This window comes from Aquarana catesbeiana, linkage group LG06, assembly GCF_042186555.1.
Source record: "Aquarana catesbeiana isolate 2022-GZ linkage group LG06, ASM4218655v1, whole genome shotgun sequence".
Lineage (NCBI taxonomy): Eukaryota > Metazoa > Chordata > Amphibia > Anura > Ranidae > Aquarana > Aquarana catesbeiana.
Window position 1 is genome coordinate 88,537,786 of NC_133329.1, and position 23,861 is coordinate 88,561,646.

The 23,861-nt window shown below is 40.4% G+C and overlaps 1 protein-coding gene across 3 annotated transcripts in view; it reads right to left on the reverse strand.

Moving 5' to 3' along the window:
- CACNA1H (calcium voltage-gated channel subunit alpha1 H) overlaps positions 1–23,861 on the reverse strand; it is a 730,623-nt gene that overhangs the window by 700,306 nt on the left and 6,456 nt on the right. For all 3 annotated transcript variants that reach the window (XM_073636413.1, XM_073636414.1, XM_073636411.1), the window contains exon 2: positions 22,323–22,633. In XM_073636413.1, coding sequence (XP_073492514.1) covers positions 22,323–22,618 — 296 coding nt within the window. In that variant the 5' untranslated portion in view covers positions 22,619–22,633. The remainder of the gene's footprint in view (positions 1–22,322; positions 22,634–23,861) is intronic.

Here is a 23,861-nt window from a genome sequence, read left to right on the forward strand (position 1 = left end):
AATGCCAAAAGGAAAAAGAAAAGAACGATTAAAGTAAAAGCCCAGTGAAGCTTCTGTATTTATCATTGCAATGTAGTTGGCCTGCATACACAGTAATAAATACCCTTATCTTGTATTCTATACTTTGAGTTGGAACAAAATACCGCGTGCTAGTAGCATGCTGGAGAGCCGGACCGCTGCTCTAACAGTGTAGCAGCCTGTGTCTCCAGCAGAATTCTGACTCGCCCCCTGTCTTGTGCTCCAATCAGTAGCACTCATGCTCCCTAAGCAGCACTGGTAATTGGAGAACTGCTAAGGGGGCGTGTCGGGCTGCTGGATACCTAGACCACTATGCCCGGTGTTGAGCAGCAGTCTGGCTCTCCAGCATGCTACCAGCATAGGGGATTTTAACCACTTGACGAACGCCCTATAGCAGTTTTACTGCTACGGGTTAGCCACAGTGCACAGGATCATGAATATAACTGCATATCCTGCATTTCCAGGTAGGGGGGCGCAAATGCGTGGCGGCAGCGGCTTCCTCCCACTGTGATTACACCGATCAGCAGGTACCCGCCGATCAGCAGCCACAGAGACAGAACTGCAATCTGCCTATGTAAACAAGGAAGACTGCCGTTCTGACAGGAGGGAAGGCATGGATCCTGTGTCTCTGCAAAGCAGGGCCTAGGATCAATGTCTTCCCCTAGTAAAAGTACCTCCCACAGTTTAGAAAAACGCTGGTCAGGCACACAGTTAACCCTTTGATCGCCCCTGATGTTAACCCCTTCCCAGCCAGTGCAATTAATACAGTGACAGTGCATATTTTTTAGCACTGATCACTGTAATAATGTCACTGGTTCCCAAAAAGTGTCACTTGGTGTCTGATTTGTCTGCCTCAATATCGCAGTACCGATATAAGTCGCTAATTGCCGCCATTACTAGTAAATAAATAAAAATATCCCATAGTTTGTAGACGTTATAACTTTTGTGCAAACCAATCAATATACCCTTATTGGGATTTTTATACCAAAAATATGTAGCAGAATACATATTGGCATAAATTGATGAAGAAATTTAATTTTTAAATCTTTTTATTTGGTATGTTTTATAGCAGAATGTATAAAATATTGTTTTTTTTTTTTTTTTCAAAATCGTCAATAACTGTTTTTAGTGCAAAAAATAAGAAATGCAAATGTGATCAAATAGCACCAGAAGAAAGCTCTATTTTTGGCAAAAAAGGGCATAATATTTATTTGGGTACAGTGTCACACGACTGCAAAATTTTCGTGTAAAGTAACGCAGTGCCTTATCCAGTCGCGGCCCGTAATACAGGGTGCACGGGCCGACCCCCCTATCCATGCGTCCGGCCCCCTAATCTACATGCAGGGAGCTGGAGGCTCTAATTGGCTTAAAAAAAGGGAGGGCTCAGGGCGCAGAGTACTGTAATGTAACTATGACTCCAGGCCAATCGGGTCTCAGTCAGGACCCACTTCCTGTTTGGCCTGGAGGAGAAGCGATGGCCCCGGATCGAGGAGCTGCAGCCCGGATCCATGTCTGCCTCCTTCGTAAGGTTCTGATCGCTGCCGCATTCCTGTCCGTCTCCCGCCCCCCCAACTATTAAACACCAGCCGCCACTGGGCCTAAACGCAAACAATGGCCTGGCCAGGAAGAGGGGTAAATCTTCCGGAGGTCCAGTGGTTAAAGTGGTTGTAAACCCTCACATATACCTAGTGAAGTGAACAGCCTCAGATGATACACAGAGATGAAACAAATCCTCCTACATAGGATTTACTTGTTTATCTGCAGTCTTCTCTTCAAATAGGGAGGTTGTGTTAAAAATCTTTCATTATCTATCAGAAGCACATAGGAGGGGGCAGAGAGACTACAGTGTGTGAGAGCTGTTTGAAGGAAAGGCACACCTTCCCCCCCGCCACAGAAGAAGAGCTGTGTTCTGAATAGACAAGCTCTCTGCTGAGCTCTCCACCCCCCTCCCCCCGACACAAATTTATCTCATATGTATCAGTGATTAATGTTGGTGTCTGAGCAAACACACTTGTGAGCTGGCTTCGAGACAAACAAGATCGCTGGCCTTTGGCCAGTTTGGTAAACTTCTCAGAAGTAACACACGCTGATAATAGAGGAAGGAAGCACCAGAGAGAAATGACACTTAGAGCTTTGGAGAGAGATAAGTAAACACTGCAGATGTTTGTGCTTTGCTCAGATTTCATGACTGAGGTTTACAACCACTTTAACTCTTGTGCAACACAAAGTAAGGGAAACCCCCCCCCCCCAAAAAAAAAAGACAAAATGATGGTAGGTTTGATTGGGCTTAAATGACCACATCAAGTCCTTCACCCACTTCTACCAACTGTCACTGTCTATCCCGATCAGCCTCTTTAACCCTTATACATGAGACGCAGCAGTTGAATCTCTCCAGCAAATCTACTCACTTCGGTTTAATCCATCGCCAAAGGCCAGCGTCTCGGAGCCAGGTCACAAGTGTGTTTGCTCAGACACCAACATTCATCACCGATACAAAGTTTAAACGCTTATTGCAAGTTGTTTAAAAGGCTTTATCTGCATCGATAAATCACCCTAATTGCCTGGCCAGGGAACGGAGGGAGATGTCAGCGTGCAAACAAAAAAAAGCGTGTTCAAACAATCAGGGCAATTCAAAGGGTTGGGTGCCGGGGAACGAGGCCTGGCGATGGCGTAAGATGAGCAAATATCAGGTCCGTCAGGAGCTAGGCTCAGGGCTTGTTTGCTTTACAGAGAGACCAAGATACAGGTGAACATTTAGAGATGGTGTGTAATATGGCGGCGTTACGCTAAACAGCTTAACCGTGTAAAATGCGGAATGTTTAACCATTTTGTTTACCCCCCTTCCTGACCAGGCCATTTTCTTGCGATACGGCACGTGCAACGTTGTACCCAAATAAAGTTGATGTCCTTTTTTTTCCCACAAATAGAGCTTTCATTTGGTGGTATTTGATCACCTCTGCATTTTTTTTTTGCGCTATAAACATTAAAAAAAATTTGAATTTTGAAAAAAACAATATTTCTTACTGTCTGCTATAAAATATATCCAATAAAAAAAAAATGTACAAAATCAAATTTCTTTATAAATTTAGGACAATATGTATTCTACTACATAAAAATTAATAAGCGTATATTGATTGGTTTACGCAAAAGTTATCGCGTCTACAAACTATGGGATATTTTTATGGCATTTTTATTTATTTATTTTTTTACTAGTAATGGCGGCGATCAGCGACTTATAGCGAGACTGCGATATTGCGGCGGACAAATCAGACACTAAGGTGCAGATTTACTAAAGGCAAATGGACTGTGTACTTTGCAATGTGAAGTTTCTCCAGAGCTTAGTGAATGAGCAGAAGCTCTGCTGACTTCCATCATCCAATCGTGTGCAAGCAAAAATGCATTTTTTTTTTAAATTTTCCTTGCACGTGATTGGGTATTCTTTGCAAAGGGAAGCTTTACGTCATTTACTAAGCTCTGGAGCAACTGCACTTTGCAAACTGCGCAATCTATTTGCCGTTAGTAAATCAACCCCTAAGTGACACTTTTGACACTTTTTGGGGACCAGTGACACTAATACAGTGATCAGTGCTAAAAAAAGTATGCACTGTCACTGTACTAATGACACAGGCAGGGTAGGTGTTTACATCAGGGGCGATTAAAGGGTTAAATGTGTTCCTAGGGAGTGCTTGCTAACTGTGTGGGGGCTGCTTTAACTGTGGGAAGACAGAGATCCGTGTTCCTGCTTAGCAGAAACACAGGATCTCTGTCTTCCCTACTAACAGAACGGCGATCTGCCTTTTTTACATAGGCAGACCGCCGTTCTGCCTCTGTTGGGAATGATCGACGGGTCCCGGCGGACATCGGACCTGCCGCACCCACTGATTGGCTCCCGCTGTGCCCAACCACAGCAGGAGAGGGTCGCCGGTGGCGTGCGTGCACGCTACAGTCCCACCAGTTCAGAATCAGGTACCCGTACGTGATTCTACGCAAAGGAACTGCCGCCCCGCAGTAAATATATGTGGGGTGGTCGGCAAGATGTTAAAGGGGACCTTTCATTAGTGGATGATTAAAATTTTTTGAAAGCCGTATCACCTATCATTAACAAGCCATCCCTTACCTCCAGAACAGTGACTTTTCCTAGGATGATGTCATCAGTCCAGTGCCAGGACAGGGTTGTCCAGAACCCAGGACAAGGATTCAGAATTGCGCCCCCCCCCCCCCTTCCCCACTGTTAATCCATTCTGTAGAATAGGTTTTCCACCCTGCGCCCATTCTTTGCCCCTTTGCTTCATTGCGTCCAGGGCAACTTCCCCTCCTGCCCACCCCTTGTCCCGACCCTGCATCACTCTGCTGCAGGCAAAGGGAAGCATTTCCTCAGTCTCCCCCCCTCCCCTTCCCCAGTCTGCAACCATGTAACTGCTGGCCTTTGTCAGACATTTGTGAACACAGCCAAGAAATGTTGGCAACATGTTGAAGGCAATATAGCTGACCTTCGGTGGTTCACCCCATTATACAAAGAATTGCACAGGCACCAGGATATACATGAATATGCCATATCTGGAGACACCATCTCAGTCCAGGAACAAGAAAATGACCCCGGGATGAAATCTGAACAAAGATGGCTCCATCCTTTTGGAGAGAAAAGCAGATGAATTCATTGTCAGGGGGAGTACTGTGATCTCTGTGAGAGATAATAAATACACCATCACATTACTAAGTATTCATTTACATGACATGAAAAGTATGACTGATGATCTGATCCGATGTGGTCCACTTTAAGGCATAAAACCAAATTGACCTCAAAAATATCATCTGTGCCTCTGTTTTATTATGCTGAAGCAATATTTGCAGTTTGAAGTCATAAAACTTTGAATTATTGACATTTATTTATTTTCAGTTTTTTAAATTTACAACTGTTTTGGTAGTTCTCTCTAAACTGGAAAAATGTATCAAAAATCCAATATAAATATCTGAAAGGTCATTAAAGAAGATCTAAACTCTAACTTGTTTTCTTTTTAAAAATATTTGTGTTCATTTATTTATTATTATTATCTTTATTTTTTGTATTGCCTCTCAGTGCTGATCTTCTCCAGTCTCTTTGCAGCCTCTCTCTTCCTTTTACACACTTGTTCCAGGAGAGGCATTGTTGTGGGCTCCCCGAAGGTGACAACAACGGAACATGCTAGGACAATGAGCTTCAGCATGGCCTTTGATAGTGCTCAATGTTAATGCAAGTACATACCTCCCAACATTATGAGATGGGAATGAGGGACACCTACTAACAAACCTACGTAGGCATAGGCCACGCCCCCCTGACACACCCCCTTAAAGGAGAATTGACCAAAAAAAAGGTTCATTAAATCCACAAGGGATTTTTTTTTTTTTTACCACTACTATTCCTTTATATTGGCTTTTAAAATTTACAAATGCAGCTATTTAGAATTTGGATGAAAGGTTTAGCACTGGGAAACACTTTTTTGAAAGATAAAAAGTGCATTTTATATACAACTATGAGGATCAGACCAAAATGAGGGACACATGAGGGGGAAAGAGGGACAGGGGGACATTGCTACAAATCAGGGACAGTCCCTCGAAATCAGGGACAGTTGGGAGCTATGCATATGACAGGGTGACAACGTAGGAGAGGAATTGGGATACAGGGGCAGAGTGTTGTCACCTTATAACAGGAAGTGCCTGAACAAGGACCTCCGTGGCAGAATTACAAGGTATGATTTTAATTAATGCTGTAGATTTAAAACTCTTGAAATATACTCTTGAAAGTAAAAGGTAAAGATTATATAAGACTTTGGTGGTTCAGTTTACATATTTAATGTGTTCTATTTAGCATGCAAAAAAGCAGGGTTTTTTTGTTATAGATTATTTATTATTATTTATTCTTAAATGTAGTTATTATATATTGGTATAGATTATTTATTATTATTATTATTATTAATATTAGTAGTAGTAGTAGTAGTAGTAGAAAAAGTATTATTATTTTTGCATGTATTTATTATATATTGGTATAGCTTATTATTATTAGTAGTAGTAGTAGGAGTAGGAGTAGTAGTAAATATTATCATCATTATTATTTATTTATTATTTATTGGTATGGATTTTACTATTATTATTAATATTGTGTTTTTTTTGGATATTAGTAGTACTAGTAACATTTTTTTATATTACTATTATTCTTATTCTTAGTATTATTATAACTAGTAGTAGTATATATTATTATTATTATTATTATTATTATTATCATCATCATCTTTATCATTACTATTATCATTTATTGTTAAAGTATTTATTATTTATGGGTATGGATTATGTATTATTATTATTAGTAGTAGTAGTATACCGTACGTATTCTTATTATTATTACTAGTAGTAGTATATATACTGTATATATTATTATCATCATCATCATTATTATTATCATTACTATTATCACTATTTATTGTTAAAGTATTTATTGGTATGGATTATTATTAGTAGTAGTAGTAGAAAAAGTATATTTTTATTTATTACTATTATTATTATTATTATTACTACTATGAGTAGTAGCATATATATTATTATTGTCATTTATTGTTATAATCATTATCATAATCGTCATTATTATCATTACTATTACAAATATTTATTGTTAAAGTATTTCCTATTTATAGTTATGGATTATTTATTATTAGCAGCAGTATATTCTTGTTATTAGTAGTATATTTATTATTATTATTTTCATTATCATTGTTCTTTTTATTACTATTATTATTTATAGTTCATTTAATTATTGTTTATGGTATAGAATATGTATTTATTTTATTTTAGGCAGGGATGTTTCCGGGGACAGATCCTCACCATGAGAGACTGCAGCTGGATATCAGCTGTTGAGTGTACATTTTACTGGTGGTGTTGCAGTCCTCTTGGCATCACACTGAGGGGGTCCCTGCAGCTGGCTGTCTTTGCTTTGAAATAGGATCATTGAGGAATGAGGTGGGATCACAGCATGGAGCTCCTGAGGACTGCAGGCTGAGTGCTGACACACCAGCTGGCCTCCCCAGCACCACAAGCTGTGGGTGTCCGGCAGGTGATAATGGCTTCCCCCAGGCTCAGTTCACACATGTGCGCTTTACAGCAGTACAACATTCATCTCTAATGCACAGAAGCTAAACTGCTTGTGCTTCCAGAACAAAACTGTGACCGTGCCTAAAGCCAACCAAACCTTCAGTTTAATCAGGTAAATATACATTTAAAAGACATGCAAAGTGTTAAAGCTTGTGTTAAAGCAGCCACAGCCTGAGTAGAAAAGCCTGTCCCCTGCCAGCCTGCATCAGAGAAGGACCCTTGCTCTCTGTATAGAAGCAGAAGACTCTCTATGCTGATTGTAGAACTATGTAAGTATTCACCCCCTCTTGGCTTTGTACCTATTTTGTTACATTACAGCCTTTAGTTCAATGTTTGTTTTAATTTGAATTATATGTGATGGATCAGAACACAATAGTCTAAGTTGGTGAAGTAAAATTAAAAAAATATATACATAAACTATTTTTCAGAAATAAAAAACTGATAATTGGCATGTGCGTATGTATTCACCCCCTTTGTTATGAAGCCCATAAAAAGCTCTGGTGCAACCAAATACCTTCAGAAGTCACATAATTAGTGAAATGATGTCCACCTGTGTGCGATCTAAGTGTCACATGATCTGTCATTACATATACACTCCATTTTGAAAGGCCCCAGAGGCTGCAACACCTAAGAAAGAGGCACCACTAACCAAACACTGCCATGAAGACCAAGAAACTCTCCAAACAAGTGAGGGACAATGTACAGAAGTACAAGTCAGGGTTAGGTTATAAAAAAATATCCAAATCTTTGATGATCCCTAGGAGCACCATCAAATCTATCATAACCAAATGGAAAGAACATGGCACAACAGCAAACCTGCCAAGAGACTGCTGCACACCAAAACTCATGGAGCGGGCAAGGAGGGCATTAATCAGAGAGGCAGCACAGAGACCTAAGGTAACCCTGGAGGAGCTGCAGAGTTCCACAGCAGAGACTGGAGTATTTTTACATAGGATGACAATAAGCTGTACGCTCCATAGAGTTGGGCTTTATGGCAGAGCGGCCAGAAGAAAGCCATTACTTTCAGCAAAAAAACAAAATGGCATGTTTTGAGTTTGCGAAAAGGCATGTGGGAGACTCCCAAAATGTATGGAGGAAGGTGCTCTGGTCTGATGAGATTAGAAATTGAACTTTTTGGCCATCAAAGAAAACACTATGTCTGCTGCAAACCCAACACATCACATCACCCAAAGAACACCATCTCCACAGTGAAACAGGGTGGTGGAAGCATCATTCTGTGGGGATGTTTTTCAGCAGTCGGGACTGGGAAACTGGTCAGAGTTGAGGGAAAGATAGATGGTGCTAAATACAGGGATATTCTTGAGCAAAACCTGTACCACCCTGTGTGTGATTTGAGGCTAGGACGGAGGTTCACCTTCCAGCAGGACGATGACCCCAAACACACTGCTAAAGCAACACTTGAGTGGTTTAAGGGGAAACACGTAAATGTGTTGGAATGGTCTAGTCAAAGCCTAAATCTCAATCCAATAGAAAATCTGTGGTCAGACTTAAAGATTTCTGTCCACAAGCACAAACTATCCAACTTGAAGGCTCTGGAGCAGTTTTGCAAGGAGTAATGGGAAAAAATCCCAGTGGTAAGATGTGGCAAGCTCATAGAGACTCATCCAAAGTGACTGTGATAGCCGCAAAAGGTGGCTCTACAAAAGTATTGACTTTAGGGGGGTGAATAGTTATGCACATTGACTTTTTCTGTTATTTTGTCCTATTTGTTTTTTGCTTCACAATAAAAAAAAAAAAAAACCTCTTCAAAGTTGTGGGCATGTTCTGTAAATTAAATGATGCAACTCCTCAAACAATCCATGTTAATTCCAGGTTGTGAGGTAACAAAACATGAAAAATGCCAAGGGGGGTGAATACTTTTGCAAGGCACTGTAGCTGATTAAAACTGAGAGTTCAGTTTAGATAAAAATAAAAAATAAAAATAAAGGGGTCTATCAATTTTTTTCACCCAAGATTCACACTTTTTCCCATAGGATTAAATTAGAAAATGTGTGAATCTTGTGTGAAATCTTGGCATAAATGACCCCAAAGTTTTTTTTTCTTTTTTTTTTTTAGATACACATGTATACATCAGCATGATCTTAGTAAACAGAGATGCGCTCATCACTGTGCTGCTTCTTCTTTCACTGTCCAGTGACAGGCTGGGGGCGGATCTAGATGGCCTGGGCATTAGAGGAAGTGGGTTGAAGGATGCTGACCATCAGACTGAGGACAACTAGTGACGGAAAAGAAGTACTGCAGGAAAATCTCTGGATTGAAGGTGAATATTGCAGCAAAGATATTTTTACTGATTTTATCTTTTAAAGGCCCTTTTTTTTTTTTTTTTTTTTTTTTTACTTGTTTTCTTTAGCTGGAGTTCTGCTTTAAGTCTAAGGAAGAGACTCTCGATACTGTCTTTGACACATACAAAGGACAGGATGGGGAAAACAGGATCTGAGAAGGGAAAAGGTCTTTGCATGCAAAGTCTGGATCAGAACAGGCAATCAATCAGCAGAAAATGTTTCCTGGGCTTCAAGAAGCAGACAAGCAGACAGCCCATCCGTGTGTATAAAAGACGGAGGAATATATACAATCCAATGTCGGCCTGCTTCCCCCGAGTCAATCCCCCCCGGCCTCTGCCACAGCAAAGTCACAGAGGGCTGCAAAGGCCCGAACACCAACCAGCCTCTGCAGGCTATTGCCTAATATGGCGATACGGGCACTGCACAGTTAATGATGTCATGCTGATTAAAGGCACACTAACCTGCCAAATGGAGTGCAAAGAGATATATACAGTGTGGGCAGTTGTATAGCACCCCATTGTTATGTGCAAATCCAGGGCTGCTGCTTCTGTCTGAAGTCCTGTTCATACTTGTGCTGCATCAGCAGCACATCGCAACTCTAAACCACATTACGCAGGCGATGTCCGCTCAGTCACGTATCTGCGTTCACGATTCGGTACCTCGAAAAAGTCTTGCACCAATTTTTTTTTTTTTTCTGTAAGTTCATTCAGGTCAGCAGGAAATCGTATATAAAGACCAGAGCCTCTTTCATCACATTATTTGAAAGAAATGTAAGAACTTTTTTTTTTTTTGAGACAGAAAAAAGCTATAAAAAGTTCATGTTGACATTTCATAGAGCACACAGGGGTTGCGCTATATAAGACCATGTGACAATAAAGCCACCTCAACCCAAGTGTTGTTCGATATTTGACGCTAAGTCACTGTCAGGAGCGTGTAGTACTTCTGATCCTTGATAGCTGCTGGTCTCATTCCAGAATCCTGGTTTTGGCTGTGATGCATCCCTGTCTTTTTGTCCATCTGCAAGGTGATTGATGTGGCCAGTCTTTGGATGGAGACCAAACCTGATTTAAGTCAGCCAAGTCTGCAGTCCCATGCTTGTGATATTGCGTTTGTAACACGTGCTCCAATCTCCCTGTTCGTCTGTCCTGTTCTGCTGTTTGGATTCCCTCGTGACGACCTCGGATCGGACATCGACTATTCCCTAAACTCTGCCTGCCTTTTGAACGACGGATTTGGCCCTGACTATTCTGAACCTTGTCTGCCTTGTGCCTGGATTGTCATTGAACTACTCTGCCTGTCTGCCAACCGCAAGTACCTCATTGTTGTGCCCAGTTTGCGCCTACCCCAGCATGGTAGCCAGGCACTATAGTATTGTGTATAAGTCCTGGGCGCAAATGAGTACTGGTAGGCCTGCTTGCTTTATGGGAAAGGGAGCTGCTATTGGTGAAGAACACAGAAGCCAGCTGTAGTGCCTGACCACCTGCGTTAGGGGCAAGCGTAACAGCCATGCCCACAAGCGATTGTCATAGTTTTGAACATTTCCTATCAGATGAGCCTTGGATTGGTTTAAACAAGGTGCCCTGTTCTTTACCAATTGATGCCACTGGAACTCTTGTTAATTTGTTTTTTAAGCAGCAACCATGGCTTGGGGTCTGGCCCAACACCAATGTGCCTCGAATATCCATGAGATTACAAGTCATTGGTACCTGTTTGAGGTCGTGCTGATGGGTTTCCAATTTTTTTTTTATAAGCCAAAACGTAGCCATGGACAACTCTTCAACTGGCTTGCAATGCTTCAAGGTCAGTGTGTTCACTCCAATGCCATAGTAAGGGTGTACTCACACTACTAGCCTTTGTACGATTGTCCCTACTCCCCTGTGGGTGCTGACGGGTTTCCAAATTTTTTAAGCCAAACTGTAACTGCGAGAGGGCAACTCTTTAAATGGCTTGCAACACTTCAAACTCAGTGTATTCATTACAATGCCACACTAAGGATGTACTCACACTAATAGCCTACTATTATCCCCTACTCCCCTGTGGGTGTACATTCACATTGTGCCAGGCCCAAGCACACCTATGTCATTGCCCCTACCATAAATCAATGTGATCCCTGTTTCCATGATCCATAGGTGCTCAGTAATTCATAAGTGTTCCATGCTTGGGCACGTTGATCACAACATGCTAGAGTGCAACTGAACTGCTCCCCAGTCTGACCTCTTTCAAGCGGGCAAGGGTACGGTACAGAGCAATCACACCACTCAAATGAACTAGACTTCAGGGTTCAAGCGTCTTCAGGCACAGTACATACACCCTAATGCACACCTTAAGTAGAGCTCATGCCCAGATTCAACTCATCTGACCCACTGCAAATTTATAAACATCTTTAAAGCCCATGTCCAAGGAAAGGAACGATCAGCCCTTACAGTGGGGCATCCCCCACATTGTAAAGGTTAAATGCTTTTATGTCTATGGGGCCATTAAAAGCACTTTTACATACCTGACCCTCCACTCCCCCGGCAGCTGGCACTCTCCTCTACTCCCTTATTCTTTGGCAGTGGACTGTTCCCCATCATTCTCACATGCAATGCAGGATTATGGGTTCTGCATTGGTTTTGCTGACGTCAGAGGACCTGCGAAGAAGAGAATAGACTGTGGGGACCAACCCAGGGAGGAGAGGATCAGGTGAGTAAAAGAGTTTTAACCCTTGTAGTTCATGGGCAGCTCTACTGCAAAGGAGCAATTTGTTTTCCTCAGAGTTCAGTTTTACCATAGGTGCCACAACTAAACTCCTTTAACCATGCCATGCTTCTACCAGTTAAGGTTTACTTTCCAGAAGGCTCAAAGAACCTTCATCAATGGCCAATAGCATCTTCTAACAAATGGTGTAGGGGTAGAACCTATGTAAGTTTTTTTTTAGGTCTACCAAGATTTCCCGGCTTGTGGTATAGAACAGTGGTCTCCAAACTGTGGCCCTGGGGTTGGATGTGGTCCTTTGGTTGCCTTTATCTGCTCCCTTGAGGTATTATTCCTTCCAATGACACCAACGATGGGGCATAATTCCTTCCACTGACAACCAAAATGGGGCACTGACACCAACTATTTGTCTCCCTAATACCAAAGATCGGCCATTGTTTACTACTATTGGGCACAGTCCAGCCCCTCTAAAGTCTGAAGGACAGTAAACTAGCCCTTTCTTTAGAAAGTTTGGCGACCCCATAGAATATAGAAAATTATATTTAAAGAAAAAAAAAATATATATATTTATAATGTGATACACCAGACATATCTGATGCTAGTTCTGCTTTAAGGAAACAAAGCCCACAGAAGACAATTTAAACTAAAAAAAACAGTCCTAAGATCTGGCAGTGAGATTCCCGGCATAAACCTTGAAACATCCCTGAAAACCCTGAGAGATGGCAGGTAAGGCTGTTGTACTGCGAGGATTACCATACCTCGGGAAGACAGAGAGTAGACTCTGGTAAGAGATAAAGGGATAACGAGCAGGAGATACAGATACCTGTAAGTTTTACACAATTACACGATCAGAACAGACACCATAGTAAAATGAAAAAAAATAAAAATGTGGGTGCCTGTTCCTTTAAGGGGCTATTGGAAATAATGTGAATTATTTATACAGGTTAATAAATCAGACCAAAAAAGGGACAACTTAGGAGGAACGAGGGACAGAGACATCTAGTTCCAAGTGTGGGTCAGTCTCTCCAGAAAAAGGACAGTTGGAAGCTATGCTAGGATACGTAAAGTTTATGTCAAGCCATTTTGTTTTCTTTTTACTAATTTTGGATGGAGTAGGGAAATTTGAGGGGGGGGGGTATTAGAACCCCTTTTGTGTTTTTACAGCTTTCTGGTGTTCTGTCAAAGAAACGTACCTTTCCAGACTTGGTTACTTTTCACCGGACAGGTGAGGGGAACACTCGCACTGCAACACAGACAGATGGGGTAAGTTAGAACCCCTGTCAGAGTTTTATTTTTGTGCCCATGCTGCAGATTTCCCTTTCTGTCTGGTTAAAGCATGACAGTAATTGCGGAGAAATCTTTCTAATGGAGCTCTGGCGAGCAGGCAAAACCTAAGACTCTATCCCTAATGTATTTAAGTCAAAGCGCAAAAAGACAAACCGAACCTCAAAGCAGGTTCTGCTGCGCTCTCTTTAGTTAAGCCATAGAACTCTGAGAATCCTTTGTCATGTTTTACGTTTATTTGTCAGATATTATGTTTACAGTGGGGATAATAATTATTTGATCCCCTGCAGATTTTGTAAGTTTGCCCACTTACAAAAAAATGAAGTGTCTATAACTTGTATTTTAAATGATAGAGACAGAATATCAACCAAAAATCCAGGAAAAATACAATACAAATGTTATAAATTGAGTTGCAGTTCAGTGAGTAAAAAAAAACATTTGATCCCCTACCAACCAACAATATTTCTGGCTCCCACAGACTGGCTACAGTATGTGCTCATGTGGTGCATGGAGTAGTCCTGTCCATTTAACCACTTAAGGACCAGAAGGATTTGCCCCCTTAAAGTATTGCTTTAACTGACTATTGCGCGGTCGTGCAACGTTGTACCCCCAAAAAAAAATGACGTCCTTTTTTTCCCACAAATAGAGTTTTCTTTTGGTGGTATTTGATCACCTCTGCGATTTTTCTTTTTGTTTTTTTTTGCGCTTCAAACAAAAAAAAATGAAAAAAAAAGACAATATTTTTTACTTTTTGCTATAATAAATATCCCCCCAAAAATGTAAAAAAACTAATTTCTTCATCAGTTTAGGCCGATATGTATTCTTCTACATATTTTTGGTAAAAAAAATCACAATAAGCGTATATTGATTGGTTTGCGCAAAAGTTATAGTGTCTACAAAATAGGGAATAGATTTATGGCATTTTTATTATATATTATTTTTTTACTAGTAATGGCGGTGATCAGCAATTTTTAGCGGGACTGCGACATTGAGGCGGACAGATCAGACACTTTTGACACTTTTTTTGGGACCATTGACATTTATACAGCGATCAGTGCTAAAAATAGCCACTGATTACTGTATAAATGTCCCTGGCAGGAAAGGGGTTAACACTAGGGGGCGATCAAGTGGTTAAGTGTTCCCTGGGAGGTCTTTCTAACTGTGGGGACAGTGTAGTGACTGGAGGAGGAGACAGATCGCTGTTCCTAATCACTAGGAACAGCAGATCTGTCTCTCCTCCCCTGTCAGAACGGGGATCTGTCTGTTTACATTGACAAATCCCCATTCTGTCTCAGGAGCGACCGCCGCTTTCCTATTAAAAGCTGGCCACACTAAGCAGGAGAGCACACTGTGGTCAGTTCTCTAGCTATGCTGGGAACTCAGTGTACTCTTCTCCAACGGTCAGACTTGTCCTGACACGCCCCCGCTGCGCAGCCATTCACTGGGAAGCTCAGTGTGCTGCTGCTTCTCCTCCCCAAGGTCCTATGCAGCTGAGAACAAAGGGAATATGATCACATATAAAAAAAGAAAAAAAGGTATTTATAATTTTATTTTTTATTTTTATATATATACAAACATGTTTTGACTTTCATTTCTATTTTAAACTGAATGTGTTGTTTTACAAGGTGATCTTTTACAATCACTTTAAGTAACTATTAGTAGCAAAAAAGGTGAGCTATAAAGAGAGAACCTGTTACTTTGCTTTGAATGGGTGAGATGGCAGGTTCACTTTAAAGCTAGGCAGATATAAAAGACATAAGCATTATTCTCCACCATTTTTTTTACTGTGCATTAAAAAAAGAAAACAAATAAAATTAGACATGCTATCTGCCAATAGAACTTAACCAAAATATGCATTCTATGCATCCAAAAATATAGAAAATATACCAAATCAAATCATTATTTAACCAAAAAATAATGTCAAAGCAATAACTCCAAGGCCAATAATAAATAACACGTTATCTCCTCTGATTCTGCAACATGGCTGGTTGACGAACGGCCGTTCAGAAACGAACTGAAATGCGCAAAATGAAAAGTGCGAAATGAAAAGCGCTAATCAACACTCACCAAACTTCTACTAACACAAAATTAGCAGAAGGAGCCCAAAGGACGGCGCTAAAGAGCTGAAAAACAACGTAGTACGTCACTACGTTCATATTTGTTGGCCAACAATTGTGTGGCCGTGTGTATGTAAGACAAGTTTGGGCCAATGCCCTTCGGACAAAAGTCCACGGTTTTGTTGGCCAACAATCCGATCGTGTGTATGAGGCTATACATTAATAAATCTCAGGTCTTTTGCCCTGCCAGACAGGGCAATACTGTGTGACAGAGCCGTATAAATCTCAGGACTGGATGGACAGGATAACAAATCCTTGAAAAAACAGCTCCCTTTTATGTGAATTTAGCAAGTTCGCGCCCGCCCCTCTTGCTTTTGGGCACTGGCATTCCTTCTGACATATTTCTTCCTACGACGGCTCCACATTAAATAGAAGAAGATAATTTGTTAATTTGCCAGCACCATTTCCTATAGTGCTGTACTCGTGCCAGCCGGGACCTAACGCAATTAGGAAGCCGCTCTGTTCTAGTCCAAGTAAATCATCAGGCAAATAATGGGAAAAGTTGCCTTCCCCTCCCCGGCCCCAACTCAGCCTCTTATACACAACGCATCTAAATTAAAATTATTATCAGTGGCGGGCCCTTGCATTGCAATGTTCTTTTTTTTTTTTTCCTCTATTGGTGGTTACCGGGGCAATACAAGCTTAAAATACCCACAACATAGCTGGATAGGGGCTGGTTAATGTCTGGCGGTGACAGGCTGCGTGTGCCCCTTGCTATGTCTTGATGCAAGAAAACGTTTACTTGGAACTTTGCCGAAAAGCTTGTATTATCAGCAGCCATGATGGGAATCAGATACTGCCAAGAGGACGGGATTATCTGGGAGTCATGGGGCTTATTTTATACAAATAATCAGCCAATCATAGCCACCCAGTTTATCATAGCTTGATGGGTAGGTGACCGTCCAGGGCAGAGGTCTCCAAACTACGGCGCTCCAGTTGTTCAGGAACTACAATTCCCATCATGCCCAGTCATGCCTGTGAATGTCAGAGTTTTACAATGCCTCATGGGACGTGTAGTTCCGCAACAGCTGGAGGGTCATCGTTTGGAGATCCCTGGTCCGGGGTATACTGCACCTTGCACGTCAGTTAGGACTGATTTGCTAAAACTGGAGAGTGCAAAATTTGGTGCCGCTCTGCATAGAAACCAATCAGCTTCTAGGTTATGTTTGCCAAAGCTTTATTGAATAAGCTGAAGTTAGAAGCTGATTGGCTACCATGCACAGCTGAACCAAATTTTGCACTCTCCAGTTTTAGTAAATCAATGCCTTTTTCTTATCATATTAGCAACTGTACATCCAATAAAATCCCAGAACACCGACAAATTCCTAAACCCTGATGCAAGAAGCCCTCCACCTGAAATGTGTCGACTTTTTTTTAATTTTTTTATTATATATTATTTTTACAATATATATTATTATGTTATATTACTTTTATTATTATATATTATTTTTATCTATTATTACTTTTTATTATCTATAATAAATAATAAGCCCTTCACACATGCCAGGGTGTAATCCTTGACTCTGACCTCTCCTTCCACCCCCCACATCCAAACACTGGCTAAATCCTGCCACCTTAACCTCCGCAACATCTCCAGAATTCGACCCTTCCTGACTTATTATACCACAAAGCAACTTATTCACTCCTTGATTATTTCCCGACTACAGGGGGTCCCTGAGTTACGAACCTCCGGCTTGTGAACTCCTACTATCGAACAGGAGGCGGAGTCGGCGGGCACATCGGAAAACATCGAAAAACATCTAAAAACGACGTTGGAGAACAGCGGAAAACATCGGAAAACGACGTCTCTGCCATTCTGCGCATGTGCTTCCAAATTACGAACAAATCCGACTTAGGAACAAACAGGCAGTCCCTAACCCTACGCCTACCCTTACACAGGCTATCCCCCCTTCAGTCTATTATGAATGCTGCTGCTAGACTAATACACCTCACTAATCGATCCGTGACTGCTGCTCCTCTCTGCCAATCCCTTCACTGGCTTCCCCTACCCCACCGTATAAAATTCAAAATGCTAACCATAACATACAAGGCCATTCACAACATCGCCCCCATCTACATCACCAACATCATCTGCAGATATCGCCCAAATCGCCCCCTCCGCTCCTCCCAGGACCTCCTGCTCTCTAGCTCCCTTGTTACCTCCTCCCATGCTCGCCTTCAGGACTTCTCCAAAGCCTCTCCCATCCTCTGGAACTCCCTGCCCTAGTATATCCGATCAGCCCCTAACCTGTCCACCTTTAGGAGATCCCTGAAAACTCACTTCTTCAGGGAAGCCTATCCCACACCCACCTAAGAACTGTCCCCGAGCCACCCCATCAAATCATACCCTGCATCTATTACCTTTTATACCACCACCCCCTCCCTTTAGAATGTAAGCACTACGAGCCGGGCCCTCCTGTCCCTTCTGTATTGAACTGTACTGTAATTGTGCTGTCCCCCCTCTACATCGTAAAGCGCTGCGTAAACTCTTGGCGCTATAAAAATCGTGTATAATAATAAAAATAATAATAATAATTTATGACATACATTTTATTTGGGCAGTCAAAAACATACATTTTTTTAATGCTATCTTTTTTTTTTATTTTTTACATCAAATCCTAGATGTCAGAATTTGGCTTATGAAATGATCTACCTTTTCGTATCAAGGAGGGATGGATATCAGATTCTAGCACCCAATAGGTTTGATACATTGAGTCACTGATTTGCAGCAACTAAGCAGATCGGGAGTGATGGAAAAAGAAAGCCAGAAGTCTTTATTTACTCTTCTGAAAGGCACAGCCCACCTTTTGATAAAAAATGTAATAAATGCACCCACATTCATGGGAACGTAGAACAAGTCGCTCATTGGGGTTGATTTGCTAAAATTAGAGAGTGCAAAATCTGGTGCAGCTCTGCATAGAAACCAATCCAGGTTTTTTTTTTTGTCAAAGCTTAATTGAACAAGCTGAAGTTAGAAGCTGATTGGATGCCATGCACAGCTGAACCAGATTTTGCACTCTCCAGTTTTAGTAAATCAATGCCTTTGTCACATTATATTAGCAACTGTACATATGCAAAGCAAATCCCAGAACACTGACCATCTGTCCAAATTCATAAACCCTGATGAAAGGAGACCCCCACCTGAAATGTGTCAGCTTTATATATATATATATATATATATATATATATATATATATATATATATATATATATATATATATATAATTTTAATAATATATATTATTATGTTATATTACTTTTATTATTATATATTATTTTAATAACAAATATTATTATATATTATTTTTATAATATATATTATTATTTTACATATATTTCATGTGTGCGTTGAAGTTTGTGGAGCATTTTAACTATGATCAGTGCATCATGGATGCAATGCACAGGCACCTGCATTGTTTACATCCTATGTATGGCGATGCGGACCTTCTGTTATGGGGGTGGAGGTAGTCATCAATAAACTGTGGTGTGCTTCATTGAAATCTGTAATTTGATTTAGTCTTCCTGTTCACAGATCCCTTATCTGACCCTCAGGCACAAAAGCTCTTGTTTAAATATAATCCTCAATAGCCACGAAGAATATAAATCCACCATGTGTGGCCCAAATGCCTTTCCAGATACTACCTTGTAAAAGTTACACCAAGGTAAATTTTCACACTTGATTACTGCACATATCTGCAACAAATACACAAAGCACACCAAGATTCAAGTAAAAATAAACAAAGGATGTATTTAGATTATATTTTGTTATTGCGGAGTTCAGCTTTGATACAGCTGAATTGAGAATGCATTTATGTTTAAAAAAAGAAAAGAAAAAAAAAACAATATTCACATATATATATATATATATATATATATATATATATATATATATATATATATATATATATATATATATATATATATATATATATATATATATGTGTATATATATATATACATATATATATATATATATATATATATATATACATATATATATATATATGTGTATATATATATATACATATATATATATATATATATATATATATATACATATATATATATATATATATATATATATATACACATATATATATATATATATAATATATATATATATATATACATATACACACGCACACACATATATATATATATATATATATATATATATATATATATATATATACCCTTCATAACAGGATGTTCAAAACTATGCTGTAAAGAATAGAGTTCAGAATAAAGTGATTTGTATTAAAATAATAAATTAGTCATGAATAAATAGTAATATAATAATACATTTGTAATAAAAAATTAATGATTTGTAAAAAAATCCCATCCCTGCCCCCCACACTCCCCGCTGAGCTTCCCGCAGCTCTGTTGCATAAACAGTCATATTAAAAAAAAACACGCAGTGCATAATGCTGTTATGTGCATAGCCTGCTCCCCCCCCCCTCCCCTCCTTTTTTTATTGACTACCTCGCTATTTGGGCTTTGTTAATGCAAAGCCAGAGCAATCACCATCTAACTGTGGACAAATTTGTTGCACAAGTCTACGAACGCACCGGACAGGCTCTATGATATCAGCGTTCAATCACACATCTTTAAAAAACAGATTCTGAACTATTTTTATACAACCAAAATGGACGCTTGTGCCATAAAATATCAAAAAATATGGAAAATTGAATGTATATAATGTTCCTGGCCTGCAACCGGTGACATCATACCTTCAAATGGTCACACTTTTCTGAAAGCCTAACATCTTCTATGGTTTTAATTGGGCTTGCCCAAAATATGGTCATTGAGGGCCAGTTTGGTTAAACTGGGGACAACAGTTAATATGTCTTAGCTTATCTTTTGGATTTGTTGGGAGGTATGGGCTCACTAGAGCATTTAGCATACAAATAAAGCATAATTCATAAAAAAAAAAAAAAAAAAAAACAAAAACATAAAGTAATTTATTAACAACAACTGTATAATACACACCTAGATATACCACATCACCAAGCGTATCATATATATCGCTTATTGTTTGGCTTATTTGAAAGACTTATTATCAATAGATATGAAGACATGTAAAGTGTGGTCATATATAGCAGTCAGTCGGATTCTAGGTTACCAAAATCTACAGGATGATTTTGGATTGGTTGCTAGAGTTCCTACACTTTACATCCTGTTCTTTGCTCTACTGATTAAGCTTAATTTTCTGTTTAGTGGACAGTAAATTCCCAAGCGCCATTTAGGTTGCTTAAGATAATTAGCGCATACAACACAAGAAGCATTTTATGATAATGTCACTCAGGAGGGCTCTTTTTTTTAATCTTGGCTGGACAAGGTCAGTTTTCACAACAGCCCTATCTCAGACATCATGGTTTAATCACTGTGTCCTAATGCCACACTTTGAAATGTGAATGATCTCATTAATACACCAGCAAAGAACAAGTGTTTACAGCACAACCCTAACCTGACCCATCTTAGGCCACTGCCTGTCTTGTGTTCTCCTTGATGACTGGACCTGTTCTGGAAAACAACGGTCAGCACCTAAAATGACTAGACAGAAGACAGAAAATTGCTGAGCCCAGCATTGTTTTTTTTTATTTAAAGTGTACCTGTCACCTTCAGGCTAGAGTTTTATAAACCAAACTTTAGCCTATTCATTTCTCAAGAACTTTTGACATCATTGCATCTGGAGGCAGAAAAGGCCAAATTAGACTATAGGCCCAAGTAAGGTGCCCTATTTTGGGTGACAGGTACCCTTTTGACTTAAGGCATAAAGGTTGGATCACTCTTGTTGCCCACATTAGTTTATCTAATTCTGCAATAAACCACCATAAATGGAAGTTCTGGTGGGTTGGTGAAGGCCATCAGACACTTCAGTGCATAGAGAGGGTTTTTGGCAAACGAGGCTAACAGGGTTAAGAGTGTCAGTACTGTATATTCAGCACTGGAGGCAAAGGAACAGCTTCAGCAAAGCATTCAGCATAAACCAAATCAGGTAATTAAAAATAAGCTATACATTTAATAAATCCCAAAGAGGCACTGCCAAGATATTTGAGATCCAGAAAATCAGAACAATGATTACCAAACCAGGGCACCGTCATTTTTTTTCCAAGGCTTTATAAGCAGCATGCTCACTTCTCCTATTTTAAGTGACTCCTTCAGACACAGCTTGAAAGTCCCAGCAAGAAGCTATCCATGCCATCTCCACTGGCATCACTCAGATTCCAAGAAACATAAGGCATTTCATACAGTTTGAAGAAAAACTCCAATACGTGCCCGCTTGCATCCATTAGGCACCATACCACCAAAACTAAAACATTTTCTATGGAAAGGTATCTACCAGGTACATGAGCACAACGTAATATTTTAGACACTGAGGATGAAATTTAATTCGAAGTTTGCCTGTTGTGCTCAAATATGTGCACCGTGTAGAGGAATAGGTGGGTGTTGATGTAAAAATTTGTGAGGACAATGGTAGACATGGAAGGTGGCTAAAATTTTAATTGGTTATAGACCAGAGTTTTTCTTTAATAACCAGTATGTTTTGCTTCATGTTCCTTCAGCAGCACTACCACTTCAAGTCATCCAAGAGATAGCAGCCACGTGGTTCTCCCAATGTATTAGCCCATCTTAAGTTTCCATCCAACAAAATATAACATTTTATACACAACTCAGGCATTTTAAAAAAGGACACGACTTAATCTACCAATTGCCCCGTCCTGCATGAGAGGAAACGGGCACAACAAAGATTCAGTAAGCTTTCCAGCACCCTTGGAAAGGATATGGGTTACAGACCAGTTTGAGGCACCAGCTTCGCGGTCGGGTGGTTTGTTGGAGACAGAAGAACACGGTGTGAGCCAAAGTCGGGTAGGGAATCTGCTCTTCTTCTTCGGAGCCTTGCCGGCCCTGACCTTGTCCAGATGACTCTCCAGAACCCATGCTTCCCAAGGCCGACTTTTCTGCATTTCCACCATCGTCCTCCTCCGTGGGTTCCCCCGCCGGTGGCATGGGGGGGATAGGAACCCTGATGTCATCCCCTGCCAGAGGCTGAAAAGGCTCTCTTCTCTCGCCATCAGTCATGATAGCAAACGGCACCTAAGGGAGAAGACATGAAGAAGAGATCAATGTATGGGCAATTTGTAGAGCGCATTATGATGTTACCTGGGTAGAACATCATAGCACTAGCACCCATATAAGGCCTAAAGTTCTAGAAGCACAGAGTCTTTTAGTCAACATTTTAATAACATTTTCTTTGGTTACCTGTTTAAAAATAAAAAATTTAAAGATGAACTCTGTTTTTTTTGTAAAAAATACCCTTGTAGTGCCCTGTCCCTGCGCTGCAACTACTTGAGTGTTCTAGGGGTAGAGGAATAAGCTGTAAAGCTAGGTTCAACCTGCGACCTAGTGCACATATGTTTTTTTGGGCATTCCCGCATGTCTCATGTAGGGAAGCCCATTCCTTTCAATGGGCTGCCCTACCTACCATAAACACGGGAAAGAAGTCCCTAACCCTTTTGTAAAATTGCAATAAAGCTGTATGCTGATGCATGAGGGTGCCATTAACAATTAATGCCACCCAACGCGTCTCCTAAAGAGCAGTGCATTTCTGTGTCTGTTGGAAAAGCGTGTGATTTTGCTGGTCTTCCCAACACACATAATTGTTAACCAAGGGTAACACTTTTTCCTCACTCTGGCAGGATTCCAGCTCTCACCATTTCTCTTAGATTCTCCAGGATTTGGGTGGGGCCTCACCGTTCTCACGTATGATGCAGGACTGCTAGTATTGTATGAGTGTGAACATTGGCCGAAGCTTCGAAGAGAAGACACTTTGGAGGGCCGTTTGCACTTTGTGGTAAGGAATATGGTAAATATTGCAGCTTATTCCCCTATCAATTGACTTGACAGCACTGAACCCTTGCAACGTGGGTAGACCCCACTGAATGGATACCTTATACAAAAATACCAGAGTTCAGTTCTAAAAACGTTTCACAAGTTGCTAAAGTGCTAACGGGCTGCATTTCTCATCCTGTGTCCAATATTTTCCAACAAATACCCAGATCTAGTATTCTAACCTCACCCTAACTTCTAACCTGCGTGCCTTTTCCAGTTCAGAACTCAGCTTACAGTGGCCGGCTGCCTCAATCTTGTATGCCAGGACGTCTAGTTTCTGCTCTTGTGCAGGAGTGACGTCATCCCGTGCCAACCAATGCAGAGACCTGAATGCTGGCAGCACCAGAGGAACCATTCAAAAGGTGAGTATCTCTGCCTTTAGTTCCACTTTAATAAATGCAGCTATAAGTGCATGCATCATAAACAACTGGCT